The sequence below is a fragment of the Urtica dioica genome, chromosome 3, assembly GCF_054948205.1.
Source record: "Urtica dioica subsp. dioica isolate 48M chromosome 3, U.dioica_male_clone48M_v1_H2, whole genome shotgun sequence".
NCBI lineage: Eukaryota > Viridiplantae > Streptophyta > Magnoliopsida > Rosales > Urticaceae > Urtica > Urtica dioica.
Genome location: NC_142758.1, coordinates 428,373 through 450,131, shown reverse-complemented (window position 1 = coordinate 450,131; position 21,759 = coordinate 428,373). Strand labels below are relative to the sequence as shown.

Genomic DNA, 21,759 nt, shown 5'->3' with positions numbered 1-21,759 from the left:
TAGCACAATCAACCAATCGAATCAATTCACCTACCTGCATCGCATCCCTCCTAAGGGAAATGAGTAAAAGCATCAACATATGGATAAAAATAGACATCTAATTATCAACAATCAATAACCAATTCAACAATCTCGAAATAGTCTCAGTCGATATCAACAAGAGTTATATTAACTTAAACCAAACTAAACAACATTTAAGCAAGAAATTGAAACGATAACAACTAAATTTCAAACTAGAGCAGGTAAATAAAATATAAGTATAGAAAAATAAAACTATGGAGAAGATGTGTAGAAGAATATGTTGGAGAGAGTTGTTACAAGCTCTTCTTATTCTTCTAACCTAAAGCTTCATGTTCCTTCGATGGCCTTTCTTCAATCTCCAAGCTCAAACTTAGCTATAAATTGTCTTTTTAATTTAATGTCTAATGTTAAATGAACATAAACAAAGAGAATATGAGTATTTTTGGAGCATTCTCCGTCCTTGGATATTATCAAAGGGTCAAAATTATACCAAAAGACGGAGAAAACGAAGCAAATTTGCGAATTGACGCGGCACGCTACTGTGCAAGTGCGCTACGCCTGCCTTCTTTTTGTGAAGGCGCAACACACGTCAATGGGAGCATTTGGAGCGTAATCCGTTATTTGGATGCGCGGCACGCATACTGAGCGGCGCGACATGCTCCAATTTTGCTCTCCTAATGTTTATTGATGTCCAAAACGTCTATGGTATGCTCCCAAATGCTCATTTTGGCTCAATTAAGTTCCAAATCATTTAAAGTAGACCGTGTGTAACTATGTTTTATGAGATATGGGTAGCGCAATTGTAACTACTTGTCACATCTCTTTTGAGTGGTGCATTCAAAAGTGCATTCCAAATCAGAACATGAGAAATGCTACCGAATGGCACAATTCTAACTACTGAAAACAATTGGAGCCAATAGTTTTCATTTTCGTTTTTAATTTCACCATTAGTTGGAGTTTAAATCAGAGCCTCACTTCGAGGTTATATACTATACCTTTTTTTTTTAAACGCGAGCACTCATAATCTAACTCAGTCTTCAAAGTCTGGTTCCTCTAGTAAATCTTCGGAACATGAATCGTACTCAACCGGCGTTGTTTGCATTTCTTCAGTTACCGAAATTCTTATAGTTTTAAGCCATTTTATGACTGGGCAAGAAGAGATATCCGTATCTTAGATTGAAAAATATGAAGGAAGAAGAACCAAGAAAGGTTTTTTTAATTTTTAATTTTTTTATAAGAAGAGCTATCATTATCTTAATTTTATTGATAATTTCAGCGTCTAGAAGATTACATATAAATCTTCATGTGGGTAATAATCTCTAACAATAATAAGGTAGTTAAAATTATTAATTGTAATAGTTAATAAAATTGAATAAACTATTAATACATTAATAACAATGTGATTTAGTGATTCACTAAATTAGCATCAATAGTTATTTGTTTTGTGTTAACTATTTTTTGAGGCACCACATATACAATGGATAAGGAAGACGCGAAGGTGAGTGCCAAATAAAATCACCCGAACAATACATAATTGGATATTTTCTAAATTAATTAATAAAAGAATAAATGACATCATTGCCCCTATACTATGGCTGTTGTGTCAATGTGGTACATGAACTTTTTTTTTCCTACATTTTTTATATTCAAATTTTTTTTAGCAACTTTAGTCATTCCGTCAACTTTTTTGATATTCTGTCAGTTAAGTGTGACATGTGCTCGTCACATGCTATTTTTTTTAAGGGTAAAGTTGTTATTTAATATACAACTAACCCTTCTTCTCTTGTTCTCTTCCTCGATCTTTTACTCTCTCCCTCTCTCTCTCTCTCTCTCTCTCTCTCTCTCGGAAGCTCTATCTATCTTCTTTGTTTTCCGACATGATACGAGTGAACGAAGATGATATCTCTTCTCCTTTGGTTCATCTTCGTCAACTGCAATATCTACTCTCTCTCGCTTGGTCAGATTTCTTTGAGCGAAACTCTACTCTCTCTTTTCTTTTCGTTTTGCTAAATTTTATTCTTCTTTTATTTATTAAAACAATTTTTTATTTAATAACTAATTTGTAGAAGAGGAAAAAAATAATAAATTTTCATTTTTAAAGGCATCACGTGTTGGTCACGTGATAATTTAATAGATTTTTTGACGAAAAAGTTGACGAAACGACTGAAATTGCTAAAAACAAAATTGAATATAAAAAATACATAAAAAAAAAAAAAAAAAAAAATTCTTGTATCACATTCACATTGGTACAATACAGGGGCAATGATGTAAAATCATAGTACACAAATTTAAAACATAAATAAATAAGCGAAATAAGTAGAGAAACTCATGATCTCATCCTACACGGGTACAACTCGGAATTGGACGGTCACAATCAACTGAAAAAAACGCTTTATCTCTCCACAAAAAGAAGATATGAAACCAAAAGACGCCACGTGGACATCGCTGACCGAGCTCTTTCAAAGTCCACCAACACCATATAGTTTGACTAAAAACTCCACCGCCTAGCTCCTCTCTCTCTCTCCGCCGCCAATTCCGTACCCAAAAAATAAATAATTAAATAAATAAAAAGACGATATGTCTATCACAGCCCTCTCACCCGCAACAACAGTGGCGACGCCTCTTCCGATGCGCCCAAGTGCGCACGTTAGCGCGCTCTTCCCACCCATGTCTATCCTGCGCCGTCTGAATCTCCGCCGCCGAATCGCCGTCTCCGCCGCCGCCGTTCGTCAAGATGCGGCTCTCTGGACTCCGGCGCCTCTCTCCGCCATCGAGCCCGCCGCCGAATCACTCTTCCACATTGCAGTCGACCTCTCCGACTCGCCGGACCTTGCCGCGTCGCACACACGCGCCGGCCAGTACCTCCAGCTCAAGGTCGGCGACTCTCCGAAGCCTACGTTCCTGGCGATCGCATCGCCGCCGACGAGAGGCGCCTCGCCGGTGTTCGAGTTTCTCGTGAAGAGCGTCTCCGGATCCACGGCGGAGCTTCTCTGCCGCCTCCGGAGAGGCGACCTCGTCGAGCTAAGCTCTGTCATGGGCGGCGGATTCGAAGTTGATCGAATCCAGCCGCCGGAAAAGTTTCCGACCGTTCTCATCTTCGCCACCGGATCTGCTATTAGGTTTGAGCTCGAAACCCTATTTTATCGATTCGATCAAATTCGACGACGTTATTGGGTAGGGTTTCGTTCGTGTAATCCGATCATAAAAACTATGAAGCTTTGAACACAAAGTTGTGATTTGATTGGATATAGACTGATAGGCAGAAAATTTCTGATTGGATATCACTCGAACCCCTAACTTATCAATTCATCACAATCCAACAGCGTGATTATGAAGCTTTATTTACCAAAATGTGTATTTGATTGGAGACATAGATGGCTACTCTAGAAAAGTTTGGGTTGAATATACCAGAATTATTCATTGGTTCATGATTTTAAGTGGAATGAACACAATTTTGAATAATTGGAGAGTGAACTTTTCACATAATGCAGTCCAATACGGTCACTCATCGAGTCAGGATTTAGTGCCAGCAAGAGATCGGATGTTAGGCTGTTCTACGGCGCTCGAAATCTCCAGAGACTGGCATATCAGGTTGATACATAGTTGAATTTAGTTGTCTGCACAATCGAATTTGGGTTTTTCTTTATTCATCTAATGAAAGGTTTGTTATTGTTTCTGTTGCAGGAGAGATTCAAGGAATGGGAATCTTCGGGCGTTACAGTCGTGCCAGTGTTGTCACAGCCGAGTGAGGATTGGAACGGCGAAAGCGGTTACGTTCAGGTAAAAACGTGAAGAAATTCTTAGTAAGATTCGGTTTTGGAAACTCGAGTGAATTTTTGTATCATCGATCGCTTTGCTTTGGGATTTTGCAGGCTGCTTTTAGGAGAGCGAAGAAAATTTTCAATCCTGCCTCCACGGGAGTCGTACTCTGCGGCCAAAAGCAGATGACTGAGGTTTTTCGTTTCGTCTTTTTCTTTTTATGTGCTTCTAAGGATTGAAATTTAGGAAGAGCAATTACAGATCTAATGGGAAATGTCTTTTTAAAGAAGAAGAAGAAGAATAAAAAACTCCTCTTGTTGTGTTAATAAAGTTCCTGTCTTTCCATTGCTATACCTGATAACTCATCACCCTTAAAAAAAATGAGAATAAATCAAAGTTCTTTCTTTTCGGTCTCTAGACATTGATCTTGATTTTTTTTTTGTTCCTTCTCTTTGCAGGAAATTACCTCAATTCTTGTCGAGGAAGGTGTATCGAGCGACAATATACTGAAGAATTTTTGACCGGTTTGGTTGGCATTTGTTCATGATAGCATTCATTCATTGAGAAGCAGAATAACTAGTTAAAGCGTCAACAGCTTTATTAAACTACGTCTTCATTCATAGTACATCCTCGTTACGAGGAGTTATTAAAACTTAGTCTAACACATATCATTATTGTACAACTGAAATAATTTATTTGCTCTGTTTTGGGGTTTTGTTATATTAAAAGATCATTTTGCCCCCACCTTCGGTCTCCGTTCATTCTGATACCAAAAAGATAAGAATATATAGTAAACAAATTCAGTTATAGTTTGACCTTTCTTCTAGAAATGCCATAGTTTGCTTTTCAGTGCTAATGTATGGGATTCAGTGAACAAAGTGCATACACAATCTGGTGTATACAAAGACTTCAGTGTTGAATCCCTTTTTTCATTGATTTATATGATTTTTGTCGAACTGATTTCATGTCACGTCATTAAATTTTCCTCTCCTTTTCACCCACTTAAAAAGGCAAGAGGAACTTGGCATCGGTTGATAAATTAATAAACTTTGCGCCAAGTAATTAACTAATTTGATTCAACCTTGCGACCGAGACGAAGGTAAAAACAGTAAAGCTTTTAAGAGCCAGATAAAAGAAGTGCCAGCTGAAATAATAAATGTATGGAAAACTAAGAATCCAGTACCAAATTTATGTAAAAGAATCCTGTACCAAATTATTAGATCAACATTCACTCTAGACAAGCCGTCAATCTATTTCGCTGTAAAATCAACTGAATTCATGTCTCGGCATCTTCATTAGAGTCTCCGTTACCGTTCCGATGCTTAGACTTGTGCTTCGAGTGCCTTCTCGCCCGCTCGCTCTTGTCACCGTCAGAGGTATCGGAATCGGATCGGCGGTGTCTGTGGCGGTGCTTAACGTGCCGTCTCTTTCTCGTTCTTCTATCATCCTCGTCACTCGACTCAGAATCAGAATCGGAATCCGAATCGGAATCGGTCGAGTCCGACGACGTTCTTCTCCTTTCGTGGCCTCGTCGCCTCTTTCTCTTCTTGTCTTCTTCCTCGGAATCGTCCTCCGAGTGGGAGTGCCTTCTTGTTCTTCGGTGCTTTTTGTGGCTTATTCTTCTTCTTCTTCGTTTGCTTTCACCGTCGCTGTCGGAGGAATCGGAGCGGCTCTTGTGTTTGGCCGTGGCGGCGGCTTCGAGCTTCTGTTCCCATTTGAGAGGAGCTTCTTTCCTCTCCAGAGCCCTCTTCTTCTTCTCCTCCACGAGTTGGATGAATTTCTTGGCGTCCATTCCGATCGCAAAACCGCCGGAAAAACTGCATTTTTCGTTCCGTGATGACCCGAAAATCGCATCTCGCAGAAGAGAGAAATCCATGTTAGTTGTTGCCTCATCACATCACATCACACTTTCCGATCCATTAAGACACCTCGTTTTCAATGTAACAATCGGAAAAACTCTTTGTGCTTTCAAAACTTGATTAAGAATATTAAGGCTTCGACGTTTTGGGATCTGATTAAGCTATATCAGTTCTAAGACTATTCCTCGAAAGCAAAGTTATAAGCCGAGATCTCGTAATGCCTAATTTCTCGATACCACCTTCTTAGAGAGCCCAATTACCCGAATAGTAAGAACCCTAACAAGCCTATATAACCAATTCATGTTCCTAAGAAATCGACATAAATAAAACTGTAGATTTCAATTCATGTTCCTTACCTCGTGTGATAAAGAGGAAAAGCCTCCAAGTCCGAAAGACCAAACCCAAAAGGTTCTTTAGTTTCTCCAAGAATCCAAAAGACAAACCTGTACAACACTAACACAAAACAGAAGAAATTTTTTTTTTCATAAAAATCAGTATCTTAAGTTTATTATAGTTAATAGCTATCGTGCTTCGAGGGCCATCTACATCCCGAAATCGTGAGACTCGGCTTTAAAGCAATAAGCTTCGACCATTCAAATTAAAAAAAAACTTTTTTTCTCTCTTCTCTATGAACTCAAACTGTAAATCTGGTATAAAACGAAGTGGAAACCAACAAACCCAAACGGAATAGCAAACCTGAATGAACAGAACAACTCGGAGATCGGGCGGTCTGACGAACTCTCTCTCTCTCAGGTCTTGGCTTGGCTTGGCTTGACTTAACCTCGTATCGTGTCTCTCTCTCCAACTTAGACTTTGCTTTTCTTCCAGAAACGTCTAACGTTTTTATATACTGCTTAAAGCCCGTAGTTTTGAATAAGCGACGCAATAATACCTTATATTTTACATTATATTACAAAAAAACCTTATGTTAATCCTCATTTTTGTTTTCTTTTGAGACAATTAGATTAGTAACCCAATAATTTGTATTCTTTTAAAAAAAATTAAATAATTTAATTTATTTCTATCTGATTGACTATTTTTTAAATAAAATGAAATTTTAGTTAAAATTTTAAGAAAAACTAAGATTGACTAGTTATAACAAATTCGTATGTTCACTTTTATATAAATATTCTAATTATTGTTGATTATTTTCTTTTATGATTTTAAAGCCTTTTATATTCACTTTTTTTTTTAATTTAATCCTAACTATTGTTGATTTTATACATAAATATTTTTGAAATAGCCAATTCAGATTATAGATTAATTGTGCTTAGAAATATTGTTGTTAATTATATATAATGAATTTTGACTATTTTTAAATATTTGTGTATAGAAATCAATAATCTTAATCCCAAGGTTTTTAAATAATAAAAAGCTGAAAGTTTTTGTTTTATAATTTATTAAGTCGAAAACTGAAGGCTTTTTGTGTTATTGTGTCAATTGATCAAACCCAAATATTTTTAATGATATTATCACTAATTTTAATATTAAAAAAAACATTTTTTTAAGTGGAGAAAATGTGTTTTAAGTTTTAATAAGATATCGTGCTAACACATTCATTACATATATAATAAGGAGCAAATTACTTAAACATACAAACAACACAAGCAAATCAGGGACTCATTTCTTTATCTAGAAGAGCAAAGACCTAAAGAGAGAAAACCCCAACAAAACCCTAGGGTTCTTGAGCCCCCTCTAGGGCCCGGATGCAGCAGCTGCGGCAAGATCTGACCTAGGGGGGAGCCTTAGTGTTTTCTATTATATTTTAAGATTTTAGTTTTTTGCTTTTTCCTTCGTTAAACCTATTTTCTCCAGATCTTAGCTTTTTTCATATCCAACACACTGCAACATTCAGGCAACCTCTCCGCAGCTCCGCCGTTCTTCAACGCTTGGGTCTGCGCCTGGCAGCTTCGCTACCACCCATCCGGCTCTCTCCTCGGGCTTCCGACTTTGGGTGGTGCTTCGTCATCTCGGTCTTCGATGACAAAAGTTATGCTCCGCCGCTCGTCTCGGGGTTTCAGATATGGGTGGGTTTTCGCGGTGTTGGTCTTTGACGACAGGACGTCCGCTCCGCCGGTGTGCCGACTGTCGGATTTGGTTGAGGGTTGATTTAGATATGGCTTTGGGTCTTGGTGTTTTTTTTTTTTTACTTGTCTTTAGTTTTAAGTATTGGTGTTGTATTATGTTTTTGTTTGGAGACGGGTTAGCCGTCGTCCACCTTCCTGCTCAAAAAACTCTGTTAGACTTTTGTCTTTACAACCTGAAGATTTGTCGTCATCCTGATCAATGGATCGTGGTTGATTGGATCTCTCCACCATCCATAAATGGATATTTAATAGAGCGTGAATTTTGCTCTATTCTTCTTGTGTCTTTTGTGCACAAATTGAACTTTTACATAAAGGGTCTATTAATTCATGTAATGTCATAACCCGCTTGGAACTCCCTTTAGGTCCCTTCAACAAAGTTATTTTGCAATTCATGAAGATGACGTGAACCACTCCCAAACACGACTATGAGCTCGAATCCTATACCAAGAATATCTATCTCATCTTGATACTCAGAACCACCCTAAATAGTGCACTACCTAAAAGAACAAACTCATATTAAACATACTAAATAAAACAGACCAACACTATTAGACTAAAAAAAATAACTAAAACACTAGGCAACTTCACACCCAACTACACCTTACGATATTTGGCCTAGCCTCTTCCAGCCACCTCTCACATCCTCACCTCGGTTGGCAACGAAAACGCCCCCGCAAGAGAAGAATCAAAGCCGGCCTCCACAGTCCTGTCGTCGACGAGGAAATCACCACCACCGGAGACCGTGACCACCTGAGGATGAGACAAATGTCAATATCTCCACTTGGAAACAAGAAACGACAGCAGAGCTAAATACCAAACTTGAGCCGAAACACAGATCTAGATCCAAGAACCGCCGTCAGATCGAGGACCAAACCAAAGCCACACTCCATATATGAAATTGAGAATCGTCTTCCTGACTGAGGACCAACTGGAGCCACTCGACATAGACCGCTCCGTTCGGTCTGAGATCTGAGCCCGAATCCAAAACTTCCAAGAGAATTCCGAATGGAACTCTAGATGAAGTAGCCATCCGATGCATCAGAGAGTTGATGAAGAAAGAACCACAACTCAGGTGTCACGAGAACCGCCGTGGATAAAGCTTCATTCGCAAATACACGCGACCATCGTCGTCCTCCCCGGGTCGGAGTAACTAGGTTTTTTTTTAGAGAGTAAACTCTTGTAATTTGGAAGTGGTTTTGTTGCTAGAGTTATTATATAAGGAAATGTAATGGATTATATCACATATCACCAGGCAAATAAGGTGACCGACTAAGTTCCAAAAATACTTCCTCTCAATCAGTCTCAATTAAAATCATTTAAACAAATTAATGTAAAATACCTTTCCTTTACTATATTTATTTTTTGGGGACCCTATTCACATGAACAAGCAATAATTTTAATTAAGAAATATAAGAAAAAACAGGACATACATAGAGACAGATAGAGGTGACAAAGCAAGAAATCTCATTTCGTCAATATACCCAAAAAGTCCATTCATTTCTTTGTGACGAAGGAAAAGGGAATTTCAATTCCGGCAATGGCTTCGCCGTCGCCGTCGATCATGCTAGCTCTATTCGAGAAGAAGACCACTCCGGTGGACCTCTACAGACCTCTCCGCAACTACATCGCTTTCAACTACTCCGAGCGCGACGCCCAAAACTCCGACGACGATCTCGAAACCCTAAAATCCCTCCGCGCCGATCTCGAGCGAGCCTCGGATCCCTCGCCGTCGTCGCTCGCCGCCCGGCGCGAATTCCTCCAGCGCTACTTTCGCGCGTTGTGCCTCGTCGAGACTCGGTTCCCGATCTCCGGCGATCGCGATCACGTCAACGCCGTGACGTTCGTCTGGCACGACGCTTTCCGGCAGAAACTGAAGGCTTCGCAGCAGAACATCCACCTCGAGAAAGCCGCCGTGCTTTTCAACCTCGGCGCGGTTTCGAGCCAGATCGCGCTGTCGCACGAGCGGTCCTCCGCCGAGGGATGCCGTTCGGCCTCGCACGCGTTCATCGCCGCCGCCGGAGCGTTCGCGTTCCTCCGGGATAACGCCGCCACGAAGGCCGCGCTCGGTGGAGCCACCGTGGATATCTCGGTTGAGAGCGCCGGGATGCTCGAGCGTCTCATGCTCGCCCAGGCTCAGGAGTGCGTCTTCGAGAACTCCATTGCCAAGGGAAGCACACCCGGGGTCTGCGCCAAGATCTCCAGGCAGGTCAGTTTAGTCATACCAATTGGGTTTATGTATTGAATTGTGTCAAGGATTTGTTTACTGTCTCTGGTTAAGTGTTTCTGAGAATGCTAAGGAAGTCTGACTTGATTCTTTGATTTAGTAATCGACTGTGTTGACCTGGTTCACTGATTGGGATTAGTTGATATAACCTACTTCTTGGCCGGGCTGATCGGTTAGAGTCGAGGACTTGTTGTCTCTGCTATAATATGTGCAGTTTTAGTAAATTTTTTGGGAAATTAGATAATGGGCCTGAATGATTTCGGGTCGGAGTAACCAGGATCTTGATGATTTGGTACTCGACTCTGTTGACCTGGTTCACTGATTGGGATTATGCTTGCCTTGTCATCAATGTTTGTAGTGAGTTCTTTTTTTCATTACTTTGTATCGAATGCACATGTTTTGGATCTTTACTTGAAAAGATTCTATTTTGATAGGACAGTTTAAGCAAGGAAATGAATTGTTAGTCGATATAAGAATTATTATTATTATTTTCAAGAGTTAGTTTGGGTTTAGGCTTTAGCTTTTTGGGAGAATTTCAGTTTTCTTCACTCCCGGGTTAATCTTATAATTCCTGCGTTTATGAATGGAATTTGAAGGTTATCACATTTCACTATGGAATTTGTTGTTTATACAATGGCTTTGTTGCTTGCTCGTTTCTCTTTTGAAAATTAGTTGACGCGAATGTTGTCACAGGTCGGGTTGTATTACGAGGAAGCGTTGGCAGCGCTGAACGCTCCTCCTTTGAACAATCATTTCGACAAGGGCTGGATAGCTCACGTGCAGCTAAAGGCTGCTCTATTTTTCGCAGAAGCTTGCTATCGGTGTGGCTTGGAATTGCACGAGAAAGAAGAGATCGCGGAGGAGATCGCACGGCTGAGGAGCGGAATCCACGCACTAACCGAGGCTAAGAAGTCTTCAAGAGGCGCTCCTGCGCAGCTTTTAGACGCTATCGCCAAGTTGGAAGCCAATATGAACCGTAATCTCGAGAGAGCCTTGAAAGAGAACGACAGAGTTTACCTGATGAGGGTCCCGGCGCCGGGATCGTTACCGCCTCTCCCCGGAGTTCCCATGGTCAAACCCTTGTCAATGACTGAAATTTTGGACGCAAGCAAGGAAAAGATGTTCGCTAGTCTCGTCCCGGATAGTAGTGCAAAAGCTCTCTCGAGGTACACCGAAATGGTCGATGACATTATCAGGACACAGGCTGAGAAGTTGCAGCAAGCTAGTGAGCTGACCCGGGTGAAGCTCAAGGAGATGGACCTACCGGAATCCATTCTTGCTCTGGAAGGGAATTTCACACTTCCCACAGATCTCAAGGAAGACGTTGAGGCGGTGCAGATTTGTGGTGGTCCTGCTGGTTTGGAAATGGAGATACAACAACTTGTAGATCTTAGAAGGGTGAACCAGGAAATGCTGATCCAGATCGAGGAACTTTTGCAGAAAGAGGCTATAGAAGACAGTCAGTTCCGAGGCCAATTCGGGACAAGGTGGACTAGGCCTCAGTCGAGCACTCTTACAAAGAATTTGCAGGACAGGTTGAACAGATTTGCTGCTAACTTAAAGCAAGCAACTGATAGCGATGCTCGGATTGAGCGCTCTGTCAGGGATCATTCATCGCTCATGTCAATCCTTGATCGTCGTCCAGTATGTTTTTCAATTGACTCTGATCTCGACTGAATAGAGTACTTGTGTTTTCTCTTATGTTTAACTGTGGATCACTCGTTGCAGATTGAGTCTGCACTTCCCTCGCTAGCAAGGCCAATCATGTCAATGGATGCTAATGAAGATGCTATCGTGGGTTCACTGAAGCAGAGTTTGGTAATACTTTTTAAGCCAAATAATTTTGTTCATACCACAAGTGTTTTAATTATGCTATTGCTATCTATGTCTTGTTTGTTCCCTTCCTGCTTTATGTCTCCATCACATGATTTTCATGGTACAGCTTATAAAAGTTGATGACCTTTATTAGCTAGAAGTTTTCATCGTAAACAGCTCATTCGTATATCAAAATGAAAGTTATATAGGTTGTGTATACTCTATTTATAATGCTGCTGGGTTCTCGTTATTCATTGAATCGAAAATGTTGTGTGTTTAAAACCTGAAATCATAAAGACTTCCTGTATTTACGAGTGTAGGCTTTTAGAATCTGCGTTTTCTCTTGTCACCTCAGTTTCAGTTTTTGAAAAGCGTTAAGTATATCCTTTGTTTGAGCGTTAGGTTAAAATTTGAAGAACCCAATGTCGTGACTCTTGAATAGTAGTTTCCTGTTATTGATGCCATGGTCATTGTGCTGGATTAAGGTTGTACCAACGTTAACCATTTTTTTCTTTTGTTTCTTCTCTTGTTTCGTAATTCAGAGACAGTTAGAAATGCTTGGTGCTGAACGGGCTGGTCTTGAAGATATGCTTAAAGATATGAAGAGGAAGGTTAGTTGATTCTATAATGAATTTATGGTCATCTTCTAGGCTCTATGAATGTAAAATTTCATTGCTGCTACTAATATTCTATAAGTAATGGCCTTTTATTAAAGTTTATTATGCTGTTTTGGTAGATCGAGTTTTTATCCTTTCAGACTCAATTGTTTTTATATGCATTCCAGGATAATATACTGCCTAAGTTGATGACATTGACTGGATCATATGAGGATCTATACAGGAAAGAGATTTCAAAGTACGATCATATTTGTGAAGAAATTACGCAAAATATTGAGGCGCAAGAACAACTGCTTCTGCAAATCCAGGTATATTGGCCAAGAAATCCCATGTCTCTTTTCTTTAGTACATCATCTACATCACTAGTCATATTAGTAAATAATGGTAATGTAAGTGTAAAAATTGGAGAGTTCCACGCTTATCAATTAATTCTACGAACTATGATATAAAAACTACTCGATGAGAACTCATTTAGGAACAAAAGAAAAAACAGCTTATTTTGAACTGAACTAACTACATTGGTTAAAAAAACCTACAAGAAGTAAGAATTAGGAGATTATAATGTTCTTAGAGATGTGTTTCACTGTAGTCTGTAGGTCGAAATGCATATCACCAACAAATAAACAATGACACCAAAATTATTGGTTAGGAGTAGTATTTTATTATTGACCTAACCATTTGGTTACTTACAAACACTGAGCTTGTAATCATCTTTGGAGTTCATTGGAGAAGTCGTATGTATAGAGTTAATGCAGATTGTTTGGAATAATGCACTCTTATAACTCATACTTTTCATTATCTTCGCTTATCTCACTTCGTTATCTTCGCTACGATACCTCTAATATCGGTATTGAAACACGTATTTAAGTCCTTACCGAACAGAAACTAAGACATAATCGTAGACCCATAATATCTCTCCAATAATGATATAACTGTTCATAATGATAGAATTAACCCACCAAAAAATGTTGCGGAGACGGGATTTGTACCCGTGACCTCAAGGTCATGAGCCTTGCAAGCTACCAAGTATTATTTGGTCAATCGTATTTTTATGACTTAATTTTTTATTAGTAGTAGCCTAGCTTGATGAACTACTACAACACACTCACGGCTCGTATCATATTCCTCAAAACGGGTGTTTTACTGTATGTTGTTGGTACTTAAAATGCAGTCCGATACGAATTATAACACATGTTTACTACATTCCCATCATGTTCCTGATAACTTCTGTTCATCAATGGTTCAGGCACAAAATGCAGATTTCTCTGCTATCTTTAATCTTGAAGATTACAAAGGTAAAGCTATTTCTACATAAATTTTCTTTCTGCTTGTCGAACTCTGGTCATATATGAAGATCGTATGAGATGTGTGTAGTCAAACTGCATTTCATTTTACACCAAACCTTTCTTCTCAGTAAATTTTATTCAGTCTTTAGAGTTCCTCCAATTTTCAATTGGCTTTCCTTTAGCGGTTTCCAACTCAAAGAAGTAACACTCTCTCTCTCTCTCTCTCTCTCTCTCTCTCTACGCAGCATCTCGTGAGAAATGCTACAAGCAGATCCAAGCTGCTATTGCAAAGTTCCGAGAAATCAAGGACAACATCAACGAGGGCTTGAAGTTTTATGTCACGCTTCAGGTCAGTTCAATAGCATATCCAATGATATCACTCTTTACCATTTTTTTCTTCTGACGCTAGAGACTGTTTAAAACACAGGACGCGGTGACGAACGTGAAGCAACAGTGCAGTGACTTCATAATGACGAGAAACATTCAGTGCAGAGAGATGATCGACGATGTTCAGAGGCAAATGGCGGGTCTCTCTTTCCATCAAGACCCCAAATCCGCCGCCCCTCCTTACTCCGGCGGCCACCACACCAATAACACCGCCACATATCCTCCGGCGGGCCACCAGTCCCAAACCGCCCCGCCACCTCAGCAGCACTATTACCAGCCCCCGGCCCCACAGCCGCCCTACCACATGGCGGGCCCCACCCATCCTCCGCCACCTGGCCACGAGTACGGTCAGCCCGCCTACCCCGGCTGGCGGGGCCCATACTACAACAACAACGCTCCGGCCCCACAACAGTCGGGCTCGATGCCTCGGCCGCCGTACTCCGTCCCCGGGCCCTACCACAACCAACAACAAGGCGGCGGTTATTACAAGCCCCAATAGTGGAATCTAAAAAGGCTTTATTTTATAGTGTTTCGGTAAAACGATAAAAAATAATAAAAAAAAACATGATAGTAATATTTTTCGATAAAATTGTTTGGCTTCTTGCTTGGTTCGTTGAGATGTTTTCAGATTGTACAGTCACATATCGTTGTTCATCTTGTAGAGTATTCATGTTCGTATTGGCTCAGGATTCTGTATGTCAAGTGCACGGCTCGTTTTTCAGGATTCTGTATGTGTTATACATGTGTTACAACACATTCATGTCATAATTAATAAATGTGTTTATTGTTGAAAGTCGTCCAGTTATTTAGCTATTGAATTAATTTTGTAAAATTGGCCTTTGTGTTTGTCCTCTTATTTACGTAGAATTTGGAAACAAATTTGGAATGGGGTATATGTGTCTGTCTTCCTGTGTCCAAATCCCTTTCGTTAAGTATGATAGTTTAAATGAATCTTAGTTATCCACCAAGATTTTAGATTGCATTTTTCCCTTCCATTTTAAATTGTGCATCGGTAATTATTAAAACTATAAGTGAATATAGCAACATTGATTTTCACACGGTATCAGTTGTCTAAGAGATTCTTAAAAAAAAACCGTACAATTCTTTCCTCTGTTGCGCATACACCATTGTCGGATTATTGATTTAAAAGCATAGATCCTCATGGTTTTAGGAATCCTATTAGACCACTTTGGCTGAATTCAACCATTCCCTTGACTCATATTGCACAATCATACTTCAACAAAACACCTCAGGAAATGACACCTTACCAATTTAATTTAAAAGTTACAAACTAACGAAAAAAATTATGTGTCATATTGTTATACCTAGCCATAAACCATATTATAAATGTCACACCTAGCCATAAACCATAAACAAAGTCATGACTCGTATATGAGTTGTATACGAGTTGAGACATCACCAATTCCCTTGAAAAATCAAACGAATGAAAAAATTACACGTGTCAATTCGCCTTAGTAAGTAGATGACACACTACCACCATCCATCAAATCTATTAGGCTTGTTAAGAAATACTAGGCCAGACCGGGCGTTTAGGGTTCGTTTGGAACCCGAAAAATATGAGGGAAAGGAAAACAGAGTCACTCCTATATAGATCACGTCATGGTTTGGGTCGCTCCACCGATCTTGTTAAGAAATACTAGACCAGACCGGGCGTTTAGGGTTCGTTTGGAACCCGAAAAATAGGAGGGAAATGAAAATAGAATCACTCCTATATTTCTTATGTTGTTTAGATTGAAGAAAAATATGATGTAAATGAAAGAAAGAGGAAAAATAGGAGGAAAAGTGTACAATTAAAGTGAGAATTCCGTTTTCCTTGAAAAATCGGATGGAAAATGAGAATCTCTCCAAATTTTTCTGAGTGGAGACTACATTTTTGTGCATCTGTCTTTACCTTCCCCTCAATTTCCCCTCCTATTTTTTATGACTTCCAAACACTACTTAGAATTTTGATTTTCTCCCTTGTTTTCCCTACTAATTTTATTTTCCCTTTGTATTTTCGTTTTCACTGTCAGAAAGATCAAAGCAATCATTACTAGAGAGTGATGTATACTGCAAGTTTGCCATGAAACTGTGAAATAGGTCAAACAAATTGTTTTTTATGACTGTTAAAAGAAAAAAAATAAACGACCAAGTTAAAAAATTATGTGTAACGCTGGGAATTAAGAAAACGTGACATGTGCATATCTAAAAAAAAAAGAAGGAAATGTGACATATAAACCCAAAATACAATCAAAATCAAGCTTTTTCACAACTAGCTTAAGTCAACAATCAAAATCAAGCTTTTTCACAACTAGCTAGGAAAGTCTACACTCACATGAACTAAAACGGCATATCATATGCATCTCAATGATTGATTTATAATGTCAAAGAATCACAAAAAGCACGGAGCTTTACCCAAAAAAAAAAAAAAAAATTCGAAACCACGCGATGAGCCTTCTGTTGTACTTCATGGCAAGCAATTGGAAGTACTGTTTTTCCTTTCCTCTATTCGTTGTATTTACAATGAACACCTGACCAGAAAAACTAAACAAATACTTGGATAAGAAACAGTGGTTCACGGCTCTTACGTAGGTTTGTGTTGTGCAACGATTGAGGAATGAACAGCTTGTTGGGGCATGAGAGGCTTTCCATTTACAATAACTTGATGCAAGAAATCCACACGAATTGATTTAAAATCATAAACCTGCAAATCACAGACAAGGGGCACCGAGAATTAAGAATAACTCTAGTTACTTATTAATCAAGGGCTAATCAAATTTAAGTACCGAGTTTAGAAAAAAAAATGTTACCTTTTCTTTCCAAGAAATTTTGAGGTGGCGATAAAAGGGCTCTAATACAGCTACCTGGTCTCCTTCTTTGATCTACGAAACAAGACATGGATCCTTGATTTATTTGTTGATTGTAGGATATACTTAAAGTGAGTTAAAATACATAAACAAAGTATAAATATATATTTTAGGGGAAGGGTTAGTCACCCTTGTATAAGTAGAGTATTTGGTAAAAGTCATGAAACAAGTCAAGGAAACTAAGATCATGCCGTACTCGATGAGATTTAAAGATAAAATTAACATAAACTCAAAGGATGTAATTTCATTGTAAAAAAAAATAAAATAAATAAATAAATAAAGCATTTACCGCATCATAGCGTACACCATACACCGATAGAACAAAGCATGTCGCATTTGAATCACAAATCAAATAGTACCTGCAAAACAAGAGTTTGAACCCCACGCATATAGGATAATATAATCTATATAAAGAAGAGATAAAAGATGAGTGTTTTATACGTAAGACTTACAAAGGAGAGACATTCTCGTGTTTGATGAAGAATAGCACTTTTCCCGCTATTGCTGTGCCTTTGTTTGTACCCTCCAACAAAAGATCCACAGTACCCCTTTTATAGGAGAAATTTACTGAGAAAAAAACAATAATATTAAATAAAATAAGTGGTTCAAAAGATTCAAAAAAAAGTTGAAACTCAATCCCACTCAAATTACTATTTGAAGCATCTTTATACGAATCGGGTGTCTTACAAGTTGCAGAAGTTAATGACTGAGCAATAGACGCAAGTCGTTTTGGTGTTGTCTGTCCCTGAAAACGCACCGAGGAAGATAAAGAAGAATTTTATCTTAATTTTTTTAATACGTAATTTTCCCCATTAGACTGCTTCTTTGAGACAAAATCAAGCTCTGGCGATACGAGAGTGATATGAGACATATTAGATGCATAACAAATCAGTAGCAAGAATGAAATTACCAAAAAGTTATGTATCTTGTTAAGAAGATAAGTAATTTTCTCAACTTCCTCCGTGGCCATAAGCCCAGGGTCCTTCAGAGCAGCTGCTTCAAAACCAGTAAGGGCTCGCTCATAGTTTTCGAGGTATTTGTTTACCTACGACAGATACATTATTATTTTTCACAATAAAGCTTAACGAAAAACAAGTTCAAACAAGTTGCACCTACACAGCTAATTCAAATATTTGCAAATCAGCATTACATAACTATTCTAGGAAGGGAAAAAAAAAACATCTATCCAATTTCTCTTCTGCCTTCATTATAATATTGTTGCATTCTACGGTTCTCATTCTATGTACTAGTTAAGACATTCTGAAGGAAAAAAAAAAAGTGAACTTACAGTGGCACAGTTAAAATATAAATCTGGATTGGACTTCATTCCTTCGTCTTTCTCCTGATATGCAGATCATACGTAAGCAATCTCTACTTAAATACATCGAGAACAAACCCCAGTTTCAAGAAATGAAACAAAAAGTAATTGGTAGCTACTAATTGGACTTCCTAGAAAGGAACCCTGATGCAAAAGAAAGAAAGAAAAAAAAAAAGTCGAGCAATACAATCAAACAAAACAAAAATAAATCCCCGGGGCGAGTTCTTACTCTGCAGACTTACAGCATTTTGGTATGCCTTCAAAGACTGTTGAAGTTTGCTGTGGTCCCAAGTACCGCTCACAAAGAAACTTGTGAGGCATGCATTTCCAAGATTGTCTGCAATATAATAAAGATAAATCACAACTTGCAGAAAATAATAAAGGAAACTAATCTTTGGAAAAAAAATAATGACCCTATGAGTTCTTACACCAAGAGTTCCCATCTTTAACATCCAAAGTTATAGCTTCCCTAGCAAGTTGGATGCTCTCTTCGACAAGGTCGGCCTGATTCTCAGCACCTAAAATATCACAGAGAATGTTATTTAAAAAAGTATGCCATTCGAAGGAATCTGAAGTTCTTATTTTACTTATTATTATAAGTTACAAATAAGACATGCCAAGCTGCAATAGAGACTCATTATTATTATTATTTATTATTAATTTTCCAAATGGGCAAACATGTAAACGTGTAATTTATTTATTGTATTTACATACTTAGTATTTATTTATCTAACGTAAACAATTAATAAGCGTAAACTATCCAAGGCTTTTATTATAAGAAAACAATAAGAAAGAAGAGAAAAACAACTTCAATACAGAAACAACATGCCTTGGCCCATTTTTCTTACAAGCATCGACAATTGACAAAGTATCCTCTTGTTTCGACCCTGCAGAAGCCATAAAGTAGTATCTATATCATATAACACAGTCTCGAAGAAAAATAGGTAAAGCTAAGAAGCAATAATCAAAGAAAAGCGACCTTGCTTAACGCAAGAGTATAGCAATTTTTAGCTGCGGATAGGTCTCCCTTCTTCCAAATGCAATTACCCAAACACAACCAAGCATCTGCAAGGGACGGATTCAACTTTACCTGCAGAGTCAACACAAAAAGCTTTCTGTCGGTTTGAGAATGTCGTTGATACAAAAAGTTTCCTTCTTGAATAAACAGAATAAAAACACGATATTATGTAGATACGAGTTTATCTTGCTCACAGCTTTTGAGAGATGATCTTCGGCCTCTTTGCAATAATCGGGGAACACATCTAATATCTTGCCTCTCAGATACTCATACTTGGCTCGTTGCAAGGGAAGCTTTCTTTGCTCTGCGAAATAGCTAATGATTAAGTAAATTGACAAATAAATTACTTAATGGAAGAAAAAAATTAAGTTTCTAATCAGCAATGACTACACTTGAATAATCCTATTCACATAGTTTCACCACAACATGCTTTGAAGTTCTATCTGAAGATCATTTCACTAAACCTACAAAGTTCTGTCCCGGAAATCTCCTAGTGACAAGATTGACTGATCTCTGTGTATCATCTAACCCTAAGCAACACATATTGACACGTTCGCTGCACTTGATTTAAACCAAATCACTTTTAGAAAAGCTCTCTCACTATATCGCTCGCTAAAAAATTCAACGAAACTAGCATTATAGAAGTGAACGAAATCGACAAGACATTCAAATCACCAATGTTGAATTAAAAATTTGAAAAACTACCGAGTCTCTATTGAAATGAACAGAAATTGAACCGAAATTAGGTCATAGAACGACCGAAAGAATATATACCTGGTGGAATGGAATCGAGGAGTGTGAGAGCAATATCGGAGTGAGCATGCAAAGCTGAAATTTTCTCCGACTGATTTTCCGGGAAGAAAGTGTCTCGGAGATGGTAAAGCTCTTCGGCGGCGACGGTGGCTTTGGAAACTGGATCGTCTTCTTCGCTGCTCATTTCTTCTTCTGCTTCCGAAAAACGACACAGCGCATTCCAAAATGTATAGAAATGCTTAATGAAGCGGAAAACGACCCTTATTGACTATGTAACTAATTTAAAATTTGAGCTTAGCAAAATATTCAAATTTACTAAAGTTTAGTTTAAAATAACCAAATTTACTAAATTTAAGATAAATTAGCCAATTTTTTAAAAAATTACCAAAATATCGCTTCACTCACCTTCCAATGCCGTTCTCACCGTCTATTTCCATCGACATCGTCGTCGATCTCCGACACCATCTGTCAATATTGTAGTTCTAATTTGTTTGGCGTCAGTGGTAGAGTTCATTTTCAGCAAGGTTTGGTCAAGCTGTTGCCAATACGGACGCATCATCAAATAGCAGATGTATTCACAAAGCCTTTAGTTTCTCCGACTTTGCAACATCTCATGTCAAAGATGAATCTGAAAGATCTTTATAGTTAATCTTGAGAAGGAGTCTTGGAGTATAAGTTTAGTGTGCTCAGATTAAGTAGAGTGTACGGTATTGTTTTATTACCGGCACTACTATTCTTTTGGTTAAATCAAGATACGACGAGTCGTTTAAGTAACTTGATCGTTTATTTCTCTGATTTGACATGTTGTATTTAAATCGAGCTTAGGTTCTCATTCAATTCAATTATCTTTTTCCTTTCAATCATCTTCCCTAATTTATTTTTTTCTATGTTATCGGAGTTCTGAAATTCAATACCTTAACTATCCAAGTGACTATTTAACTATAACATATTTAAGTGATACTTAGCATAACCTAATTGGTAATTCCACACTGCCTTCAAAGTGAAAGTTGTAGGTTCAATCTTCACTAGTAGCAAAGCTATCTTTTAAAAAACAAAAAATTAGCTAAATAAGCCACCAAACCTTCACGAATTGAGAAATAGTCAACCTTTGGTTAATTTTCTGTAAATAATCAATTTGATTACGTGGCATTCAATTTAACGTTTGTGATTTACATGTTTGCCCTTTTTCCGTTCTCGGCTGGGAATTAATTTTGGCAATTATTTTTTAAAATTTTGAATTGCACGGTCTGAAGATGAGTGACCTGTAATTAATTGAGTGTATTTATTTTGCATAGTTGACTTTACTATTATAGTAAGATTTTATTCTCAATTTGAACTGCATTTAGCTGTGCGATGGCTTATTTTGGGATACTATTTTTATTACCAAAATGAAGTGCAAATTGATTACGTGATTATATATTTTAGGATACTTATTTATTAACTAGAATATACACGGAAATTTTTGTTTATTTTGTGTGTTTTAATGTTGGACGAAATTAAAAGAAAAAAACATTTGTTATTTACGTGCATTTACAAAAATACATTTGTTATTTACATTCTTTTACATGTTATTTACTGTCGTGATTTACATGTTTGCCCTTTTTTCCATTTCTCGGCTGGGAATTAAATTTGGCAATTTTTTTTCGAATTTTGAATTGCACGGTCTGAAGATGTGTGACTTGTGTTTAAAAGAGTGTAATTATTTTGTAATGTGAACTTTACTGTTATAGTGCAGATTTTATTCCCAA

At 38.1% G+C, this 21,759-nt stretch overlaps 4 protein-coding genes across 7 annotated transcripts; 2 read left to right on the top strand and 2 right to left on the bottom strand.

Moving 5' to 3' along the window:
- Positions 1 to 2,491: 2,491 nt before the first annotated feature.
- Positions 2,492 to 4,524, top strand: LOC149401864 (FAD/NAD(P)-binding oxidoreductase). Its single transcript, XM_089609408.1, has 5 exons — positions 2,492 to 3,140; positions 3,513 to 3,612; positions 3,706 to 3,801; positions 3,894 to 3,974; positions 4,239 to 4,524. The coding sequence occupies exons 1-5, from the start codon at positions 2,599 to 2,601 to the stop codon at positions 4,299 to 4,301; spliced, it is 882 nt and encodes a 293-aa protein (XP_089465534.1). The 5' UTR covers positions 2,492 to 2,598; the 3' UTR covers positions 4,302 to 4,524.
- Positions 4,525 to 4,907: 383 nt separating this feature from the next.
- LOC149401863 (FAM133-like protein) lies at positions 4,908 to 6,401 on the bottom strand. Of its 4 annotated transcripts, none has more exons than XM_089609412.1 (3): positions 6,336 to 6,401; positions 5,996 to 6,082; positions 4,908 to 5,597 (listed from the first exon to the last, which is right to left on the bottom strand). In XM_089609412.1, the coding sequence occupies exon 3, from the start codon at positions 5,570 to 5,572 to the stop codon at positions 5,057 to 5,059; it is 516 nt and encodes a 171-aa protein (XP_089465538.1). In that variant the 5' UTR covers positions 5,573 to 5,597; positions 5,996 to 6,082; positions 6,336 to 6,401; the 3' UTR covers positions 4,908 to 5,056. The 4 variants fall into 4 exon arrangements, with proteins under 4 accessions (XP_089465538.1, XP_089465536.1, XP_089465535.1 ...); XM_089609410.1 differs by having other exon boundaries at positions 4,908 to 5,634; positions 6,336 to 6,395; XM_089609409.1 differs by having other exon boundaries at positions 4,908 to 5,634; positions 5,996 to 6,092; positions 6,336 to 6,384.
- A 2,745-nt stretch (positions 6,402 to 9,146) lies between these two features.
- Positions 9,147 to 14,911, top strand: LOC149401862 (Endosomal targeting BRO1-like domain-containing protein). Its single transcript, XM_089609021.1, has 8 exons — positions 9,147 to 9,932; positions 10,644 to 11,594; positions 11,679 to 11,768; positions 12,308 to 12,376; positions 12,550 to 12,690; positions 13,629 to 13,677; positions 13,914 to 14,017; positions 14,096 to 14,911. The coding sequence occupies exons 1-8, from the start codon at positions 9,264 to 9,266 to the stop codon at positions 14,552 to 14,554; spliced, it is 2,532 nt and encodes an 843-aa protein (XP_089465147.1). The 5' UTR covers positions 9,147 to 9,263; the 3' UTR covers positions 14,555 to 14,911.
- Positions 14,912 to 16,300: 1,389 nt separating this feature from the next.
- LOC149401861 (uncharacterized) lies at positions 16,301 to 20,260 on the bottom strand. Its single transcript, XM_089608113.1, has 13 exons — positions 20,033 to 20,260; positions 19,453 to 19,562; positions 19,220 to 19,330; positions 19,070 to 19,127; positions 18,669 to 18,758; positions 18,483 to 18,577; positions 18,211 to 18,264; positions 17,833 to 17,967; positions 17,610 to 17,667; positions 17,375 to 17,489; positions 17,212 to 17,281; positions 16,866 to 16,937; positions 16,301 to 16,759 (listed from the first exon to the last, which is right to left on the bottom strand). The coding sequence occupies exons 1-13, from the start codon at positions 20,193 to 20,195 to the stop codon at positions 16,640 to 16,642; spliced, it is 1,251 nt and encodes a 416-aa protein (XP_089464239.1). The 5' UTR covers positions 20,196 to 20,260; the 3' UTR covers positions 16,301 to 16,639.
- Positions 20,261 to 21,759: the final 1,499 nt, after the last annotated feature.

Bases quoted from the DNA above. Each gene is read 5' to 3' on its own strand.
- LOC149401864 (XM_089609408.1), top strand. From the start codon at position 2,599: ATGTCTATCACAGCCCTCTCACCCGCAACAACAGTGGCGACGCCTCTT. The intron at 3,802-3,893 runs GTAAAAACGTGA...GGGATTTTGCAG, and splicing joins GCGAAAGCGGTTACGTTCAG to GCTGCTTTTAGGAGAGCGAA. The intron at 3,975-4,238 runs GTTTTTCGTTTC...TTCTCTTTGCAG, and splicing joins GCCAAAAGCAGATGACTGAG to GAAATTACCTCAATTCTTGT.
- LOC149401863 (XM_089609412.1), bottom strand. From the start codon at position 5,572: ATGGACGCCAAGAAATTCATCCAACTCGTGGAGGAGAAGAAGAAGAGG.
- LOC149401862 (XM_089609021.1), top strand. From the start codon at position 9,264: ATGGCTTCGCCGTCGCCGTCGATCATGCTAGCTCTATTCGAGAAGAAG. The intron at 11,595-11,678 runs GTATGTTTTTCA...CACTCGTTGCAG, and splicing joins CAATCCTTGATCGTCGTCCA to ATTGAGTCTGCACTTCCCTC. The intron at 14,018-14,095 runs GTCAGTTCAATA...TTTAAAACACAG, and splicing joins AGTTTTATGTCACGCTTCAG to GACGCGGTGACGAACGTGAA.
- LOC149401861 (XM_089608113.1), bottom strand. From the start codon at position 20,195: ATGAGCAGCGAAGAAGACGATCCAGTTTCCAAAGCCACCGTCGCCGCC. The intron at 17,490-17,609 runs GTAAGACACCCG...TTTTTTTCTCAG, and splicing joins GTCATTAACTTCTGCAACTT to TAAATTTCTCCTATAAAAGG. The intron at 16,760-16,865 runs GTAACATTTTTT...TGTGATTTGCAG, and splicing joins AAATTTCTTGGAAAGAAAAG to GTTTATGATTTTAAATCAAT.